At 37.8% G+C, this 16030-nt stretch overlaps 1 protein-coding gene across 5 annotated transcripts in view; it reads right to left on the bottom strand.

The window, feature by feature from the left end:
- Positions 1 to 16030, bottom strand: part of MATN2 (matrilin 2) — a 67476-nt gene that overhangs the window by 6706 nt on the left and 44740 nt on the right. For 4 of the 5 annotated variants that reach the window (XM_032182270.1, XM_032182273.1, XM_032182272.1 and 1 more), the window contains exons 9-23: positions 15166 to 15288; positions 13465 to 13587; positions 13184 to 13306; positions 12707 to 12829; positions 12493 to 12615; positions 12160 to 12282; positions 8119 to 8241; positions 7902 to 8024; positions 7689 to 7811; positions 7381 to 7503; positions 7036 to 7158; positions 6772 to 6894; positions 6484 to 6606; positions 4286 to 4699; positions 1560 to 1712 (exon numbers count right to left, since the gene is read on the bottom strand). In XM_032182270.1, the coding sequence (XP_032038161.1) occupies positions 1560 to 1712; positions 4286 to 4699; positions 6484 to 6606; positions 6772 to 6894; positions 7036 to 7158; positions 7381 to 7503; positions 7689 to 7811; positions 7902 to 8024; positions 8119 to 8241; positions 12160 to 12282; positions 12493 to 12615; positions 12707 to 12829; positions 13184 to 13306; positions 13465 to 13587; positions 15166 to 15288 (2166 nt within the window). The remainder of the gene's footprint in view (positions 1 to 1559; positions 1713 to 4285; positions 4700 to 6483; positions 6607 to 6771; positions 6895 to 7035; positions 7159 to 7380; positions 7504 to 7688; positions 7812 to 7901; positions 8025 to 8118; positions 8242 to 12159; positions 12283 to 12492; positions 12616 to 12706; positions 12830 to 13183; positions 13307 to 13464; positions 13588 to 15165; positions 15289 to 16030) is intronic. The other variant, XM_032182274.1, reaches the window with a different exon arrangement.

Genomic DNA, 16030 nt, shown 5'->3' with positions numbered 1-16030 from the left:
AAAATAAACTTTCAGCTTGTGTAACAGGCATGGAGGCAGAATTTCTGGTGGTATGAGTTGATGAGCAACAGTTGATGAGCAAATTCCTGGAGTGTCCAGGAAAACAAACAAACAGCTGAGGCACTGCTTAGAGGTGAGAGAGGAGAAGGACAGAAGCTGTGAGGCACCACCTCTAACCAGTTACTAAAGGTGCAGTTTAGAAACTGCCACAGAGGGGCAGAATTTACTTATTTTTCATCTGATGGCAAATATATTTAAAAAAAATGGCTGCTAAACACTGCTGTGGGTACCTGAAGGATGCATTTCCATCACTGAGCTCTGGGGTTTGCTAATGAGTGAGAATTATTATACCAGTTGCCAGCTAATTTTGGCCTTGGCGTCTCCCCAAGCTTTTAAGATGACATGCTGTCATCAGTAGATTATCTGCCTGGTAAGAAGGTTAATGAACAGACTTGGGTTTATGCTATCACAGTATTTTGAATTTCAGAAAGATGGAGCTAGAAGATTCATATGACAATGAGAAGCACAAAATATACAAACTAGGAAACGTTCTCACATTCCTTTTTTTCAGATTCTTCCCTGACATCTGTGTGAGGAAGAAACGCACCACTGCTTGCCAGTGAATTTTATACTATAAAGCTAAAGAACAAAGTAAAACCTGTTTGCATTTAATTTCAAGAAAAAAAACAAACAGAAGTACTGAAAATTAAACCATCCTGTACAATTCTAGTGTTGTGCTCAATTTTATTTACAGTGATGCTTCTGGATTTTGCTTCAGGTATAAATTTGAATGTTCTAAATAATGCTGAGTCCTGGGAACGTGTGAGTGGGAGAAACATACTGTCCTTCCTCTAGCTGAACAGCTTCCATCCCAGCTCACATTCCCCCTGTACCTTGCAAAACGTCAGCTGGGAATGTTTAGATTGAGGCTGTTTGTGCCAGAATGAGGAAGGGTACTTTCTGCAGCAAACCTTCCACGTTTGTGAAGCAAAACTTGGAGCTTACGTGCAACTGAGATCCACTCCTTGTAGCTTTGAATATACATTCAGTGAACTGTTTTTAATGTTCTATAAATATGCACAACAGATCTTGATAATTTGTTTTGCTGTTTTTTTTTTTTTGTTTGTTTTTTCTTTTGCTACTGATCTTAAGAGCAATTTACAAGTCTCATTAGGCTCTATAAATCCATTATTATTTTCCCACATTCCTAATGAACTAGATCATGCTGCTTCAGCAGGGTGGGGTTCAGTGCATGGCTGACTTCAGTGTAACAAAAAGAAAGCAATTGATCCTTCTAAGCACAGAAGCATACATTTTATACAAGCATTACGAAAATAGAGAAAATGAAATTATTCTATACCTTTACCTGGTGATAGATTAGGCATATATATTCCTCACGTTTTAAAGAGCAGAAGAATTACTTTGAGCCTTGCAATGTCTGACACCAATGACCTACTATGACAGAGGTCACCATGAATAAAACTACTTGTTACTTCAGGCCTGCAAAATAGATCTATAAGCATTCATTCCTCTTCCAGCTCAAAGTGGAATACTGTTACCTTCACAGATCTGTACTTTTAGCTCTTCACTTATGTCTTCCAAAGCTGTGAAATCCTCAGCGTAGAAGAGATGCTTATATGATGGCTGAGAAGCAATTTCCAGCAGTTCTTCCTCAATTGCTTTTCCTATTCCAATGGCATAGATAATTATACCTAGGTTCAAAAGAAAGTGCATATAATTATTATATCGGCATTTCTAAACCCCTGCTCCTCCATGAAAGGAAAACGTGAGCATTAGTCATTTTAGAGAGAGAGCGGGAGAGCACAAGAAATGTATATATTACATGCTGTATATCTTCAAAAATGTGTTTGAACAGGCTTAATATGCTTCAGTTATTTAAAAGATGTGCAGAAATTGCTCTGCTGTCATTTAACAGGTAGATGTTTTTTAAGATAAAGAGATGAGGGTTGGTTGGCCACTGCTAACAGTAAATGAACCCATAAAGAGCACTGTAAAACACCCAAGGGAATTAGATGGAAGCCACTAACTAGTGGTATACCTCAGGGGTCAACACTGGGCCCTATTCAACATCTTCATTAAGGAGCTGGATGATAAGGCAGCACATACCTTCAGCAGGTTTGCAGAGAACACAAAACTGGCAGGGCTGGCTGACTCACCCAAGGGCCATATTCCTATCTAGAGGAATATGAGGCCACACCTGAAGCACTGTGTCCAGTTCTGGGCTCCCTGGTACAACAGAGACCTGGGCATGCTGGAGAGAGTCCAACAAAGGATCAAGAAGATGAAGGTGCTGGCAAATCTCTCTTATACAGAAACACTGAGCAAGCTGGGACTGGTCAGCCTACAGAAGAGAAAGCTTGGGGGAGATCTCATCAATGCCTCTAAATATCCAAAGGGAGGATGCAAAGAAGACGGGGCCAGGCTCTTTTCAGTGGTTCTAGTGACAAGAGAAGAAGGCATGGGCACAAACTGAAACACGGGAGCTTCCCTCTGACCGCCAGGAAAGTTTTTCACTTTGCATGTGATGGAGAAAAGGCACAGGTTGACCACAGAGACTGTGGGGTCTCCCTCCTAGGAGATTTTCAAAAGCCATCTGGATGTGGTCCTGGGCAACTGGCTCTGGGGTTGGACGGGATGACCTCCAGAAGTCCTTTCCAACCTCAACCACTCTGTGGTTCTGTGAATCATACAAGTCAGCCTCCCAGTTGTACTGAGAGTTCCTGGTCTGTGTGTGTCTGTGCAGGCAGGGTGTGTGCGATAAAGGTACTTACTGGGATGGTGGGGAGACCTGTTATCTGTCAGCAAATGGGTCAGACTCTTGAAAGATGCCAGTAATTTTTAAAAAATATATAAATAATTATTTTTTTCACTGGAATCCTCAGAGCAAAACGATAGTAGATGCTTTAATTCTAAGGGATGGGTTAGGCGGCACAGCAAAGGTACCCAAACCCGTGAGGGTAAGAACATGGGAAAGGAATCCTGGGGGTCTAGGAGAGAAAGGCCCTCACAGCAGGGATGCTTCATACAGGCATCTCCCCTGCAGACATGCTAGCAACTAACCACGGATTTCTTTATTCTTGCAAACCTATCACTTGACACAACATTTCTCTACATTATTTCTGGCATAGAAATTGTCCACAGCTAGTATTGATTTTCTGATTCATGATACAGCAATTAGCTTCGTAGTACTTCAATCTCTTTTGCAAGTTCCAAGAGCAAACAGTAACTTCTCAGCTGTTAGGTTTCAGATAAAACTTAAGATAAGAAGGTTTGGTGTCTCTCTATTATCACTGAATAGTAACAGCTACATACTCACTGAATTGTAACTTTAGCCTTATTGATGAAGAATCCTGGGCCTGATAACATCGTAAAATATGCATTTTTCAACCCTTCAATATTTTCCTTGAGCATCTCCTTACTTTTTGTCATGAATCTGCCTACAATTGCACTTCAGCCAGGAAAGCAAAACATTCACCAGAAGCTCATTCAATTTAATGAATGAACCAGTCATGCTGAAGTCTGTTGCTTTTTAAAGACTTGGAGATATCAGTGATAAAGCATTCAAGGCCAATTTTATGTTCAACATTAGTACATTGCCTACACTGCAATTACACAAGGGATGTATTTGGCTTGTAGTGCTACAAATATCAGTATAAACAGTCTGGAGCTGGGGTTTCATTCAGTAAGTAAGCAAGGTTGGCTTAGTACTGTTTTCCTTCAGTCCTGTAAATTCTCCACTTACTTACCCAGACCTCACTATTTAGTGTATAAATCTTTCATTTTATTTTTTTTTAAAAGCACTTGGTTTATATTTCATTGTAGTATCAGCCTTGCTAGCACATACTCTTTTCATATCCTTTTCTTCACACAAAGAAGTCCAGTCCTGACCAGGGCTACACTACTCAGACATCACTATGACTGTCATATCAAGTCAATAAAACAAAACCAGAAAAAATATGTGCAGCATCATTGTAGTTTAATCCAGCAGGCAGCTAGGTACCACACAGATGTTTGGCACACACAGTGGAGTATGGGGGAGAGAACTGGGAGGAAAAAAGTAAAAGTTTGTGGGTTGAGATAAGATAGTTTAATAGGACAGAAAAGGAAGAAAAATAACAACAACAACAACAACAATAAAATACACAAAGCAAGTGATGCTCAATGCTATCACTATACTATCACCACTCTCTGATTCTCTATGATTCTACATCCTCTTTATCACAATATTTGCCTTAAAGAAAGAATCAACGACACTTCCACTCACCAGTTTGCTTTGCTCTAGCAGCCCACCCAGAGACTTCATCTTGGGCTCGTCCATCTGTAAATACAATAGCGATTCGAGGGACATTTGCTGAAAATGGTCTGGCGCCTTCTGTTTCTGTGAAGCTTCTCTGAAACATTTGCTTCAGAGCCAGTCCTGTCATGGATCCTCGCCCCATATATTTCATTTGTGATACAGCTTTCTTCATGTCTTTGGCTGAGCTGAACTGCCTTAATGTAAACTCTGTGCGGACTTCACTGGAATACTGAAGCAAACCAACTCGAGCTGCTTTGGGTGAAATCTCAAGCGTATCCAATATTCCTGACACAAATTGTTTCACAATTTCAAAATTATCCTCTCCGAGACTTTTCGATCCATCAATCACAAACACCAGGTCAACTGGGCCTTCGGTGCATCCTATGAAATAAGCAGCAGTGTTTAGACCATGAACAAGTTGACAAAGCTGAAAATAGGACCTAGACACATAGGGACTATGTGAACTCAGGTATCATCTAGAGTACCTTGATCCTGGCTCAGACAATCTTGCCAGTGATTCTAGAGATGTTGTATACAGTTCATATCAAAAGGTCAGAGTGTGCCCATGACTGAAGTTTATAATAAAAATATAATCAAGATGAATATCTATCAATATGTGCTGCTTTGTAGAATACTACGACTCTTAAAAATACTTCAAATGTTTAAAACTTTGCAGTAAATTAGATTTTTAAGCAAATTTTAAGAATGATTGTTAAGTGGGGAAGACTGTAACTGAAGAACATAGCTAGGATATAGAAACAGTTTTGACCATTTTTTTCTAGGGATGGGCCTGTAGGCTAACTTTACCTTTGTGTAGATGACCAACACTGAAATAAATGGAAGAGAATCACTGAAGCTGTATTCGTACTGCAGAAGTAGCAAAAACATAAAGGTGGTACAAAGAGATGAGTTGCTGAAGCTATACTTGCATATAAGTTGAAAATTTAGAAGTTGTGTTTAGAGTTGCAGGAAAGAATGAGGTAAGAGCTGAAGAGCTGGGGAAGGCTGAAAGAGAAGGGTTAGGTACAGCTTGGGATGAGGCTCATGTCTAGGGAAAAATTCAGAAGATGCCTGTGTTTTTATAGCACAAATTTAAGCCTCTACTGGCAAATAGCTAAAAAATTATAGGGGAGACAGTAAATGCTAGAAGGGTGCCTAGCTGATAATGTTGGATCAGAATGGTTTATATACATTGTTTTGCTTGTAACTCTCTTAAAATCTTGTAATTAGAAGCCTTATTTATTGCTGAAATTAACGTTTTCTGTTTTACCCGCTGAAGCTGCGAGACAAGCCAGGAGATACTGACAAACTTGGAATTCTCATACTTGGTCAAGTGCACTTGCAAAAATCAAGGCAGCTGTAAGCACCCTGCTTTGACTGCAGCAATTACTGAAGCTGTCTGTTAGCAAGTCAGTAGGGATATGGAATTTTCAGTTTTAACATTTGGATGTTTCTTCCTGGACAATAGCTCCTTTTTAGAACTGGTGTCCAAGAATTCCTTTCTGCAGTCATCTGAGGAAAAAATGTGTCACTTACTAAAGCAATAGAAATGCACTGAATATCAGAACCACCTCAATATCACTGCATATGTCAAGAAAGGGCAACAGTTCATGGTGAACTGTTTTAATTATGATTGAGATCAGCCATGAACATGTTACCATTCTTTTGGTAATAATACTCTCCTCAAGTAAGGCATCCATTTTTGCAGAATAAATATTTTTACTGAGCTCCAGTAGATGAGTTTCTCCTCCAGAAATTAGAAGGGTGATGAGATAAATGCATATCATGTTCCAAGGATGTCATGTTAGAAGATAAGAAAATAGAATTAATGATATTTTACAATTTAGTATATAAAGATAAAAGCTCCACAGTATATGAATCTGTTTAAAGTACACATTCCTTGATAATAAGATTTTGTTCTGACTTTTTTCCTGATGTTTGGAAGGGATTATTATTGTATTTGATACTGTATTAAAACAACCATTCATTCTGTTATTTTTTTGCTTACAAGAACATCAAGCTAAATTGTTCAAGACATTCCATCACACTCACATATGGTTTGGGCTTTCAAACAATACATCAGTTTTGAAGTGAGGCATTTGAAGTAAGGTCAAGAAATTTTAAAAATCAAAGAAACAAAGTCTTTCTGAATAAAATGTACCTACTTCTGCATGTTTTCTGATCTTCTTTCAGTACATATCCATCCTGACATTTGCAGATGTATGAATCATCATTATTAACACAAATATGTTCACAACCATGGGCAACTGATTTGCAGACATCTTTGCCTACGAAAAATTGAAATATTTATATGTATTCTATTTAACATATTTATAAATTCAAACATTTCAAACGTCATTTGAAGAACATATGACAAAGAAGTAGGACTTCTTTCAGTTTTTTATGTAGTAATGCTGGAGATGAGTGTCTGATAGACTTATTCAGTTACTTACTTCGACATGTTTTTCCATCTTGCCGCAGGACAAAACCCTCATGGCACTGACAGCTGTATGAATTATTATTATTAATGCACACATGTTCACAGCCATGGTCAATGGACTTACACAGGTCTTTATCTGAGAATTATTAAGAGAATTTCATTATTAAATCTGCTCTCAAAAGCAAAACTGGTATAAAACAATTTTGAGAAAAAATTAGGTTGTCATCACTTTTATGACTGAAAGAAGACACTCCCCATAAAAGTTCCAGCTACTCACTCCTGCATGTTTTCCTGTCTCTCCTCAGTATAAACCCTTTGTGGCACTGACACACGTATGAATCACCAGTTGGAACACAAACATGTTCACAACCATGGTTGACTGTTTTGCAGATATTTTTACCTGGGAATAATGAAAATAATATTTAGCACAGTTATTCAGGTAAATAACTTTCACAAAATATAAAAATTAGAGCAATAATCTTCCATGACAAAGCTCATTTCCGTGAAGCTGATTGCATGCTATTTTATGAAGTTAATTGCATGTTAAAGACACAAAGAACACACTACATGATATACTTCATGAACAGATCAGAAAATACATAATGAAGATTAAACAACTTACTTTTACAAGTTTTCCCATCTTCCTTCAGTACGAAGTCCTCATGGCACTCACAGATATAGGAATCATCAGTATTAACACAAATATGTTCACAGCCATGGTCAACTGATTTGCAAACATCTTTATCTGAGGAGAATGGATGGAGTTTGTTAGATGAGATTCTTTAGGGAGAGATAACATCTTTAATAAGTAGCTTAAGTAGTTAGAAATCACAAATAAACATACACATGTGGAAACACTCACAGGCACAACACTTAAAAGCCTCAAGAAAAAAAAAAAAAAAACATACTCTTATGACTCAGGCTACTCACATCTACATGTCCTTCCGTCTTCCTTCAGTATGAAATTTTCATGACATTTGCAGATGTAGGAATCTTCAGTATTCACACAAACTTGTTCACAGCCATGGTTGATTGAATTGCAAACATCCTTGTCTGCAAACAAGAGAGTTGGTAGTTAACATGTATCAGCAGGGGTCTTTATTATATGTGTAATTCATCAAATTAAGTTATCATGCTACTTACTTTTGCAGGTTTTCCCATCTTCTCTCAGCAGGAACCCATCATGGCATTTGCAGATATAGGAATCATCAGTATTAACACAAACATGTTCACAGCCATGGTCGATTGCTTTGCAAAGATCTTTATCTGAGAACAGATGACAGCTCTTGCTAGTTAATATGTTTCCACACAAGCATGAACTGCAGATAAAAAGTATGCTGATAAATATCAGACTACTTACTTCTGCACGTTTTTCCATCTTCTCGTAGCAGGAATCCCTCCCGACACTTACAAATAAATGTATCACCAGCATTAACACAGGCATGTTCACAGCCATGGTTGACTGATTTGCAAATATCCTTGCCTAGCAATAGTTAGATAATATTTAATGTGATTTGCTAGTTAAACTTTTTTTATATATATGTACATAAATATAAAGACTGTAGGGGTAATCCCATGAGCAAAGAAATACGAAAGCATGCATGCTGAAAGCAAATTTCTGGCTAGTTGAATGATTGGCAGTTTAGCTCACATGAGGCATGAGTTCTTTACTATCTGAGCAGAAAGAACTGCACGGTTTGGATGGTCTCCCACTGGCAATGAATTATTTTAGGATTAATCTGACCAGATTAAGGAGGAGGACGCTACACTGACAGCAGTAAGAGAAAAAGGAAGGAGTAATTTAGCATAGTCATTTAGCATAAATTCATGCTAGTGAAAACAAAATTAAGCAAAACACCACAGGACACAAAGCAAAACAATTCTTTGGGACTCTTACATCAACGCCAAGAAACTGCATAAGCAAAATCCAGGAGAATAGGAACTACTCATTTAAGAGGATAAATAAAATGCTGAAAGCTGATGGGGGAATTTGTATGAGTGCAGTGTTAAACCAGTTGGTCATAACCTGTTCAAGAAAGATAGAGGAGGAGAAAGTACAGGAGGAAGTCAAGCCATCTATCAGCATTCCCTGTTGCTTTTTCACTGCAACAACAACAACAACAATATATATATATATATATATATTCCCAGCTGCTAATGCAGAACTACTTTTACATAGGAAATATAACAGTGGATACCTCTGACAGCAAAGTTCAGATTGGTCAGAATCACAGAACCATAGAATATCCTAAGTTGGAAGTAAACCACACCGATCACTGGGTCCAACTCCTGGCTCCACACAGGACAACCCAAAAATCAGGCCATGTGTCTGAGAGCGTTGTCCAAACTCTTCTTGACCTCCAGCAGGCTCAGTGCCATGCCCACTGCCCTGGGGAGCCTGTCCCAGTGCTCGACCCCCCTCTGGGTGCAGACCCTTTCCCTAACCCCCAGCCTGACCCTCCCCTGTCCCAGCTCCATGCCGTTCCCTCGGGTCCTGTTGCTGTCCCCAGAGAGCAGAGCTCAGCGCCTGCCCCTCCGCTCCCCTTGTGAGAGAGCTGCAGGCCGCCATGAGGCCTCCCCTCAGCCTGCTCTGCTCAGGGCTGAGCAAACCAAGGGACCTCAGCTGCTCCTTGCACGTCTTGCCCTCTAGACCCCTCACCATCTTTGTTGTCCTCCTTTGGCCACTCTCTGATAGTTTTATGTCCTTCTTACATTGTGGCACCCAAAACTGCACACAGTAATTGAGGGGAGGCCACATCAGTGCAGATCAAAGTGAGACAATCCCTTTCCTCGACTGGCTAGCATTGCCATGCTTGATGCTTCCCAGGGTATGGTTGGCCCTTTTTGCTGCCAGAGCACACTGCTGGCTCACGTTCAACTTGCTGTTGACCAAAACCCCTCAGATCCCTTTCCTCAGGGCTGCTCTCCAGACTTTCATCTCGCAGTCTGTACATACAGCTAGGGTTGCCCTATCCCAGGTGCAGAATCGAGCACTTAACTATTGTTAAATTTCATGTTAGTAATTGCCTAGCCCACCACAATCTCCTGCTAATGTAGTGTCATCTGCAACATTACTTAGTATGCATTCAAATCCTGTATCCAGATCACTTAGAAACAAAATGAAGAGAACTGGCCCTAAAACGCAGCCCAGTGGACCCTCGCTATTGACTCGCTGCCAGTTAGATGTAACCCCATTCACTATCACCTTTTGAGACTGACCCTTCAGCCAACTGTTCACCCATTGTATTATTTATTTGTCTAGCTGTATGCTGGATATTTTGTCCAGAAGGATAATGTGAAAAACTGTATTGAAAGCTTTGCCAAAATCCAGATTACATCAGCTGGCTTCTCTTGGTTCTTAGCAATTAGCAGAGCAAGTAAGTTCAATGTGTAGAGAAGACATTTGTGTTTTCACAAGAACTTCAGTCTGAGGCACATTACCTGGAGGTTTCATGCTGCCAATACAAAAATTCCCCAAAATACTACAGAGGACAATCTTCTAACTCAACAACATTCAGGACATAATCTAGACTAGATCCTGTTCTAGCAGGTAAAGAAGAAATGGTTATGGAAGTCAAAATTAGCATCAGTTAGCATCAGCTTATGCACAGCTGTGTGCAATATTTGTTGTTTTCAAACAGAATGAAATACAAGCCAGCAACAAACAGCTATTACTTCAGAAGGATAAATTTTACATAGCTGAAAGCAATTATGAGCCAAAGGATTTTGTGATGGGAGGAAAAAAAAAAAAAAGGTAATGATGACTGCACTATTTAAGGTTATTTTAGATAACCGTAACTAGATACCTCCAAAAAAAAAAAAAACAACAACAACAACAACAAAAGCTTAGTCACAACATCAAAACAAAAGTACCAGGGTAATTAGAAACCAACCTCCATTAGAAATTGAAACAGAAAACAGCTATAAGATATGAATAATGAATGAAAGGAAAATTCATATTATTTACCAAAAATGAAAACATTAAATTCAAAAACATGGAAATAATAAGATAAAGGAAAAGGGAATGCATGACCAACAAAATGAAGAGCAGTATGAGTAAGTCATTTAAAGAAAAAGAAAATGGAAAAGAAAAAAATAACAACATTCTAACAGGATATTGTAATTAGAAATCTTAAAGCAGAAAAGGTAAAAAATATTTAGTATATTCAAGTTGGAATTTATGAAATAGGCTACTAATAATACTGTTGGAATGATGTTTTGTGAGCTGAGCAGTACATCACACAGCGCCTACTGAAGAAACAGTAGTAACTCCAGATCACTTGTAGCCAAGAGGTGTAACAGAGCTGGCTGAATAACACTTCGGATGCCTAGCGTTGTTTTTTTGTTACCTCCTAGAACTCCAGGGAATACCCAAAAACACTGAGGAGTTTCTATTCCTAGTGCATACACACACAGCATTTGAAAAGGATAACTAATTCACTGTAAGCCTGTCAGCTTGACACTGATCTGCATTAAAACAATGGAATAGATAATGGAACAGATAACAATCTTAAAGAAAATATAAAATAATCACTGACAAAGTTTGTAGGTTATTCCAAAGTTGAAGCAATGGCAAACAAAAATAGAGCAGCTGCTGATATAAAGAGACAGGAATCTTTTTGCAGGCTGAGTAACAACAAGCCGTATATATTTTTAAATAGCCAGAATTAGACTTAACATATTTAGAAAAAAAAAGAATGAAGGCTGTACTTCCCACGGGATGTGGGACACTTGTATGACTGAGAGTCTTATATGGCTGTGGTCATGGTAGATAACTGGCTACACATGAGCTTTAGCAGAGTTGTATGGTCAGAGACTAATGCTATCTTTGGTCATAAAAATATAAGGGTAGATTCAAAAAAGAGTCAGGGATATAGTTCTTATACCCTGGACCCTACTGTACCTTGTATTGTAAGACTTTGTACCACTGTGGTGTCCCCGCAAGGATGCTGATACATAAAAAAGGCTTTAGGAAAGCAAGAAGAGATTTATGAAAAGATTGGAAAACATATAAAGAGCTTGAAGGAGTTTCATCTGCTTATCATGTACCATGATAAGAGGTTAAGCTAAGGAACAAGTTAAATTATGGTCCACATGAGTATACACAGAACAACACAGTGGCAATTAGAAGTTCAACTCATCAAAGTAAAATGTAGCAACATCCTATGCTCAAGATTAAATTTTGGCATAGTCCAGAAATTAGGTTCACATTTTAAAAGCCACATTCAGACTTAAAACTGGCTGATTTTCTGAAATATAGATTTAGTTCAAACAATAATTGATTCCTAAAAATCTTATGATCTGTAGAGGACAATATTCTGCTCTGACCACTGTGAATCACTGAATAATTTCCAAGTAAAAGGGAAATGAAATTTCTCCTTTTTTTTTATAAGCTACTTACTTCGGCATGTTTTCCCATCTTGCCTCAGTACAAATCCGTCATGGCATTGGCAAGTGTATGAGTCATCATTATTAACACAAAGATGTTCACAACCATGATTGACTGATCTGCAGATGTCCTTACCTAAGAATAATGTAGATTTTATTTACTACAGTTTAATAAATGAGTACATTTCCAAAAATATAAATGCTAACAGTAAAAAACTCCTAGTAAAATAAAGAATTTATCCTCCTTTTTGTCAGGTAAAATTATAAATAAGACCTACCTCTAGCACAATTTGCTTCTCCAGTATACCCCTGAATGTAAAAAATACATTAACATCAAGTAACTTACTTTTACATGTCTTCTCATCTTCCCTCAATACAAAACCCTCATAGCACTGGCAAATGTATGAATTATCAGTGTTCACACAAACATGCTCACAGCCATGGTCAACAGAATTGCAAACATCTTTATCTGGGAAAAAAAGAATGGTGCCAGACTTTAAAACATGTCTACAAATGCACAGATTTTAAGGAAAATTTCTATTAAAGATAAGGATACTTACTTCTACATGTTTTTCCATCTTCCCTTAACGCAAATCCCTCATAACACTGGCAGATGTATGACTCATCAGCATTAACACAAACATGTTCACAGCCATGGGCAACTGAGCTGCAAATGTCTTTATCTGAGAATAGTTGACGGTTTTTGGTTAAAGCACATCTACAATGAATATATTATGCAGGGAGAAGTAATAGCTTTTATTAGGTCTACTGAGATCTTTGGAAGAAATGGACAAAAATTTAGGCAGCTAACACTTCTAACTCTTAGTACCTGAAAAACTGTGCGTCTTTTTTGTCTACAGTTATATCAGTTTAGCTACTAAAATACATTATTTCTGTCCACTGAGTCTTTTACAAGGTTCTGGCAGGTATAACCATAGTGCATCATGAATAAACTACAAAAGTGCTTTTAGATAAAACACTTCCAGAGATCTACGTTCTGTAGATAAAAGTCTACCAGTAATTACCAGAGTACTTACTTCTGCATGTTTTCCCATCTTCTCTCAGTAGGAAGCCCTCATGACACTCACAAGCATAAGAGTCATCTTTGTTAACACAAATATGCTCACAGCCATGGCTGACTGATTTGCAGATGTCCTGTCCTGGGAATGATTCAGATATAAATATAGTTTTGAATGAAAACACGTTAAAAATGTAGGTATCAAAATGATGTTTTCTAGTGAGAAGTGATAAACTCCTTTCTTTTCTTGCCTAATGCAAATGCAAAAATGTTCAATATACATGTATATTGGTTACTCACTTCTGCATGTCTTCCCATCTTCTCTCAGTATGTATCCCTCACGACACTTGCAGGTGTAGGAATTGTCAGCACTAACACAAACATGCTCACAGCCATGGTTGACTGATTTGCAGACATTTTTACCTGAGAGTAATTTAAAAGATGAAGAATTGTATTAGTTAAGGACAGGATGTTCAGTTACTGAATATTCTTGTTCTTGCTGGTATTCCTGACTCAATTCTGCAAATCATTTATAGTACCTGCTGTCAATTTCTAAAGGTACCTCTTTGTTGTACAATTTTATAACCTTATTACTAGGAAAAAGTGCGCTATTTTGGTTCCAGAGTTTGTATAATTTCATGTGTCCCCAGCATGAAGATTAGTAACCCACAGAGATTTCCAAAGGCACCTAAATCCCACATCCACATTTCAAGTAAACTTTCTGGTGAGAAACATATCTTTCCATCACCATCATTTTATCTTCAGTAATAAACCTGCTCAAACCTGAAGTAGTTATGCTGTCTTTCCCTGTGGTTAAGTTCAGATGGTGTTTGTCATTTTTCTGTAAACAAGAATTACAAAAGCTCAGTTTATGTAGTGTTTAAATGTAATGAGAAAGACCAACTGCATAATCCTGCTGTGGCGTTCTTGAAAATTGCCAGCTATAGTTGGGTAAGCTGATGTTCCACGGGCTTTCCTGATAGGTGATTTAGTTACAACTTATATTTCAAAATAAAATGAAATTGTCTATTTATTAACATTGGATAAACTAACATCTTTCTTACTTACACTCTCTTCTCCCCACCCTTTATTTTCTTACCAAGACTGTTGCATGGACACAAAATTTCACTTGCTTTTAGCTTTTTGCAACGTTAAGGTGTCAGTACTTTTTGAGAAAGGTAAAATTTGTCTCTTTGCATGGACTAACAAAGTAGGTTGTTGATGTGGTATGTGTAATACAAACTGGTAATATGGAGATTTTCATTTGTCATGTTAGTGTCTGGATGACTTTTAATTTTATTTTTTTTTTGTAAATGTTTTTAACAGCAGATGTTGATGAGATCTTTGGATATGATTTGGTTTATAGTTATGAAGTATTTCATGTCTCTGTGTTTTCCAAGGACTTATCCACAATTCTTCTTTGATCCCTTAGTGTGTGCTCTTATACTGGAGAGAAATTTTCAATTCCTTTTTATATCTGTCACTCTTCAGAACTGCGTAACGTAGCCAAATGTATAATGCAATTATGATATCTCTTTTGCAATGACCCTTATACCACGTTGGGGAAAAATGAACATTCCATTAGTATTGCAGGCTTCTTTGTGCTGTAGAAATCTTTTGAAATGCTATATATTTTTGCCTCGATTTGAGAAGAAAATTACAGTTGTCTGATATAAGAATGTAAGTTGGGGTAAAATAATTTTGGATCCACGATGGACCAGCATCAGAGCTACTTTCTGTATGTCCCAGGCATTCAGGGAGTCATTCAGGTGCCTAAAAGTTTCTACCCAGTGCCCCTTTAGATGCCCTAGAGCATCCAAGACATTGACATACTGTTGGCAAATAGGACACCAAAAGGGTAACTGTGAACTTCTGTGATCCTGGAGCATTTAAAATGACATAAATGAAAGCCATGTTTAGGCAATCAAATCCTACCCTACAGATTTTTTTTTCTGTGTGTGAAATAAAAATCTAGCACTGACTTGCTGAATAATAACTTACGTTTACATGTTTTCCCATCATTCCGAAGCCTGTATCCTTCAAAACACTGACAAGTGTAAGATCTGTCACCATTTATACACAAATGTTCACAGCCGTGATCACTCAGAGCACAATAGTCAACTCCTGCAGAAGCAATGAAAGTTATTTTAAAAAATATATTAATAATTAATTAAAGGATTATTTTCATCCTTAGTATTTGCATTGCATATAAGAAAGTAAATACACACTTATTGAATCACTTAAGCAACAATCCTGTTCCTTATCCGATAATATACATATTATAAGATAAGATAATATAAGATAAGAGCTTCAATATAATTTAAGAAGGTTTTGCTTTGCATTGCCTGCTGTAAGCAGAGTTGAGAATGTTTAACATAACTCAAGAGAGTCCATGTCTCAGTACTCACAAGTTGAATTTTAGAAAAAAAAAATAAAACAGCACTTTAACAATGATTTTATAAAAGACAGTGGAAAAGACAGAAAAGCTACCTTGTGGACACTCTTTAAAGATGGTTTCAAAATGATCTGATGTAAACGTGGCATTCCCCAGACTTGCTTGTGTGCCTGACCTAGCTGCTGTGGCAGCAAGCAGAAAACCTCTCTGGGAACTCAGTGGTCTTTAGCTTAGGCTATCCAAGCTTTTGCAAAGAATTGAAAATGACAAGAACAATCAATCAATGTGGTCCATTTTTTAATCTCAAATTTCCTGAGTGTTTCTTCTGCGTAGTACAAAGACACAATATCCCCAGGAATCTGCAAGCAGCACTCACTACTCTTTATAGGTGACACACACAGTGCCACTCATTGTTTTGTACTAAGCTGTCAAAGCAGAAATCTATTTACCACTCAGGTGATCTCCCAGCTG

The sequence above is a fragment of the Aythya fuligula genome, chromosome 2 (assembly GCF_009819795.1).
Source record: "Aythya fuligula isolate bAytFul2 chromosome 2, bAytFul2.pri, whole genome shotgun sequence".
Taxonomy (NCBI): Eukaryota; Metazoa; Chordata; class Aves; order Anseriformes; family Anatidae; genus Aythya; species Aythya fuligula.
This window is presented reverse-complemented; position numbering and strand designations above follow the sequence as displayed.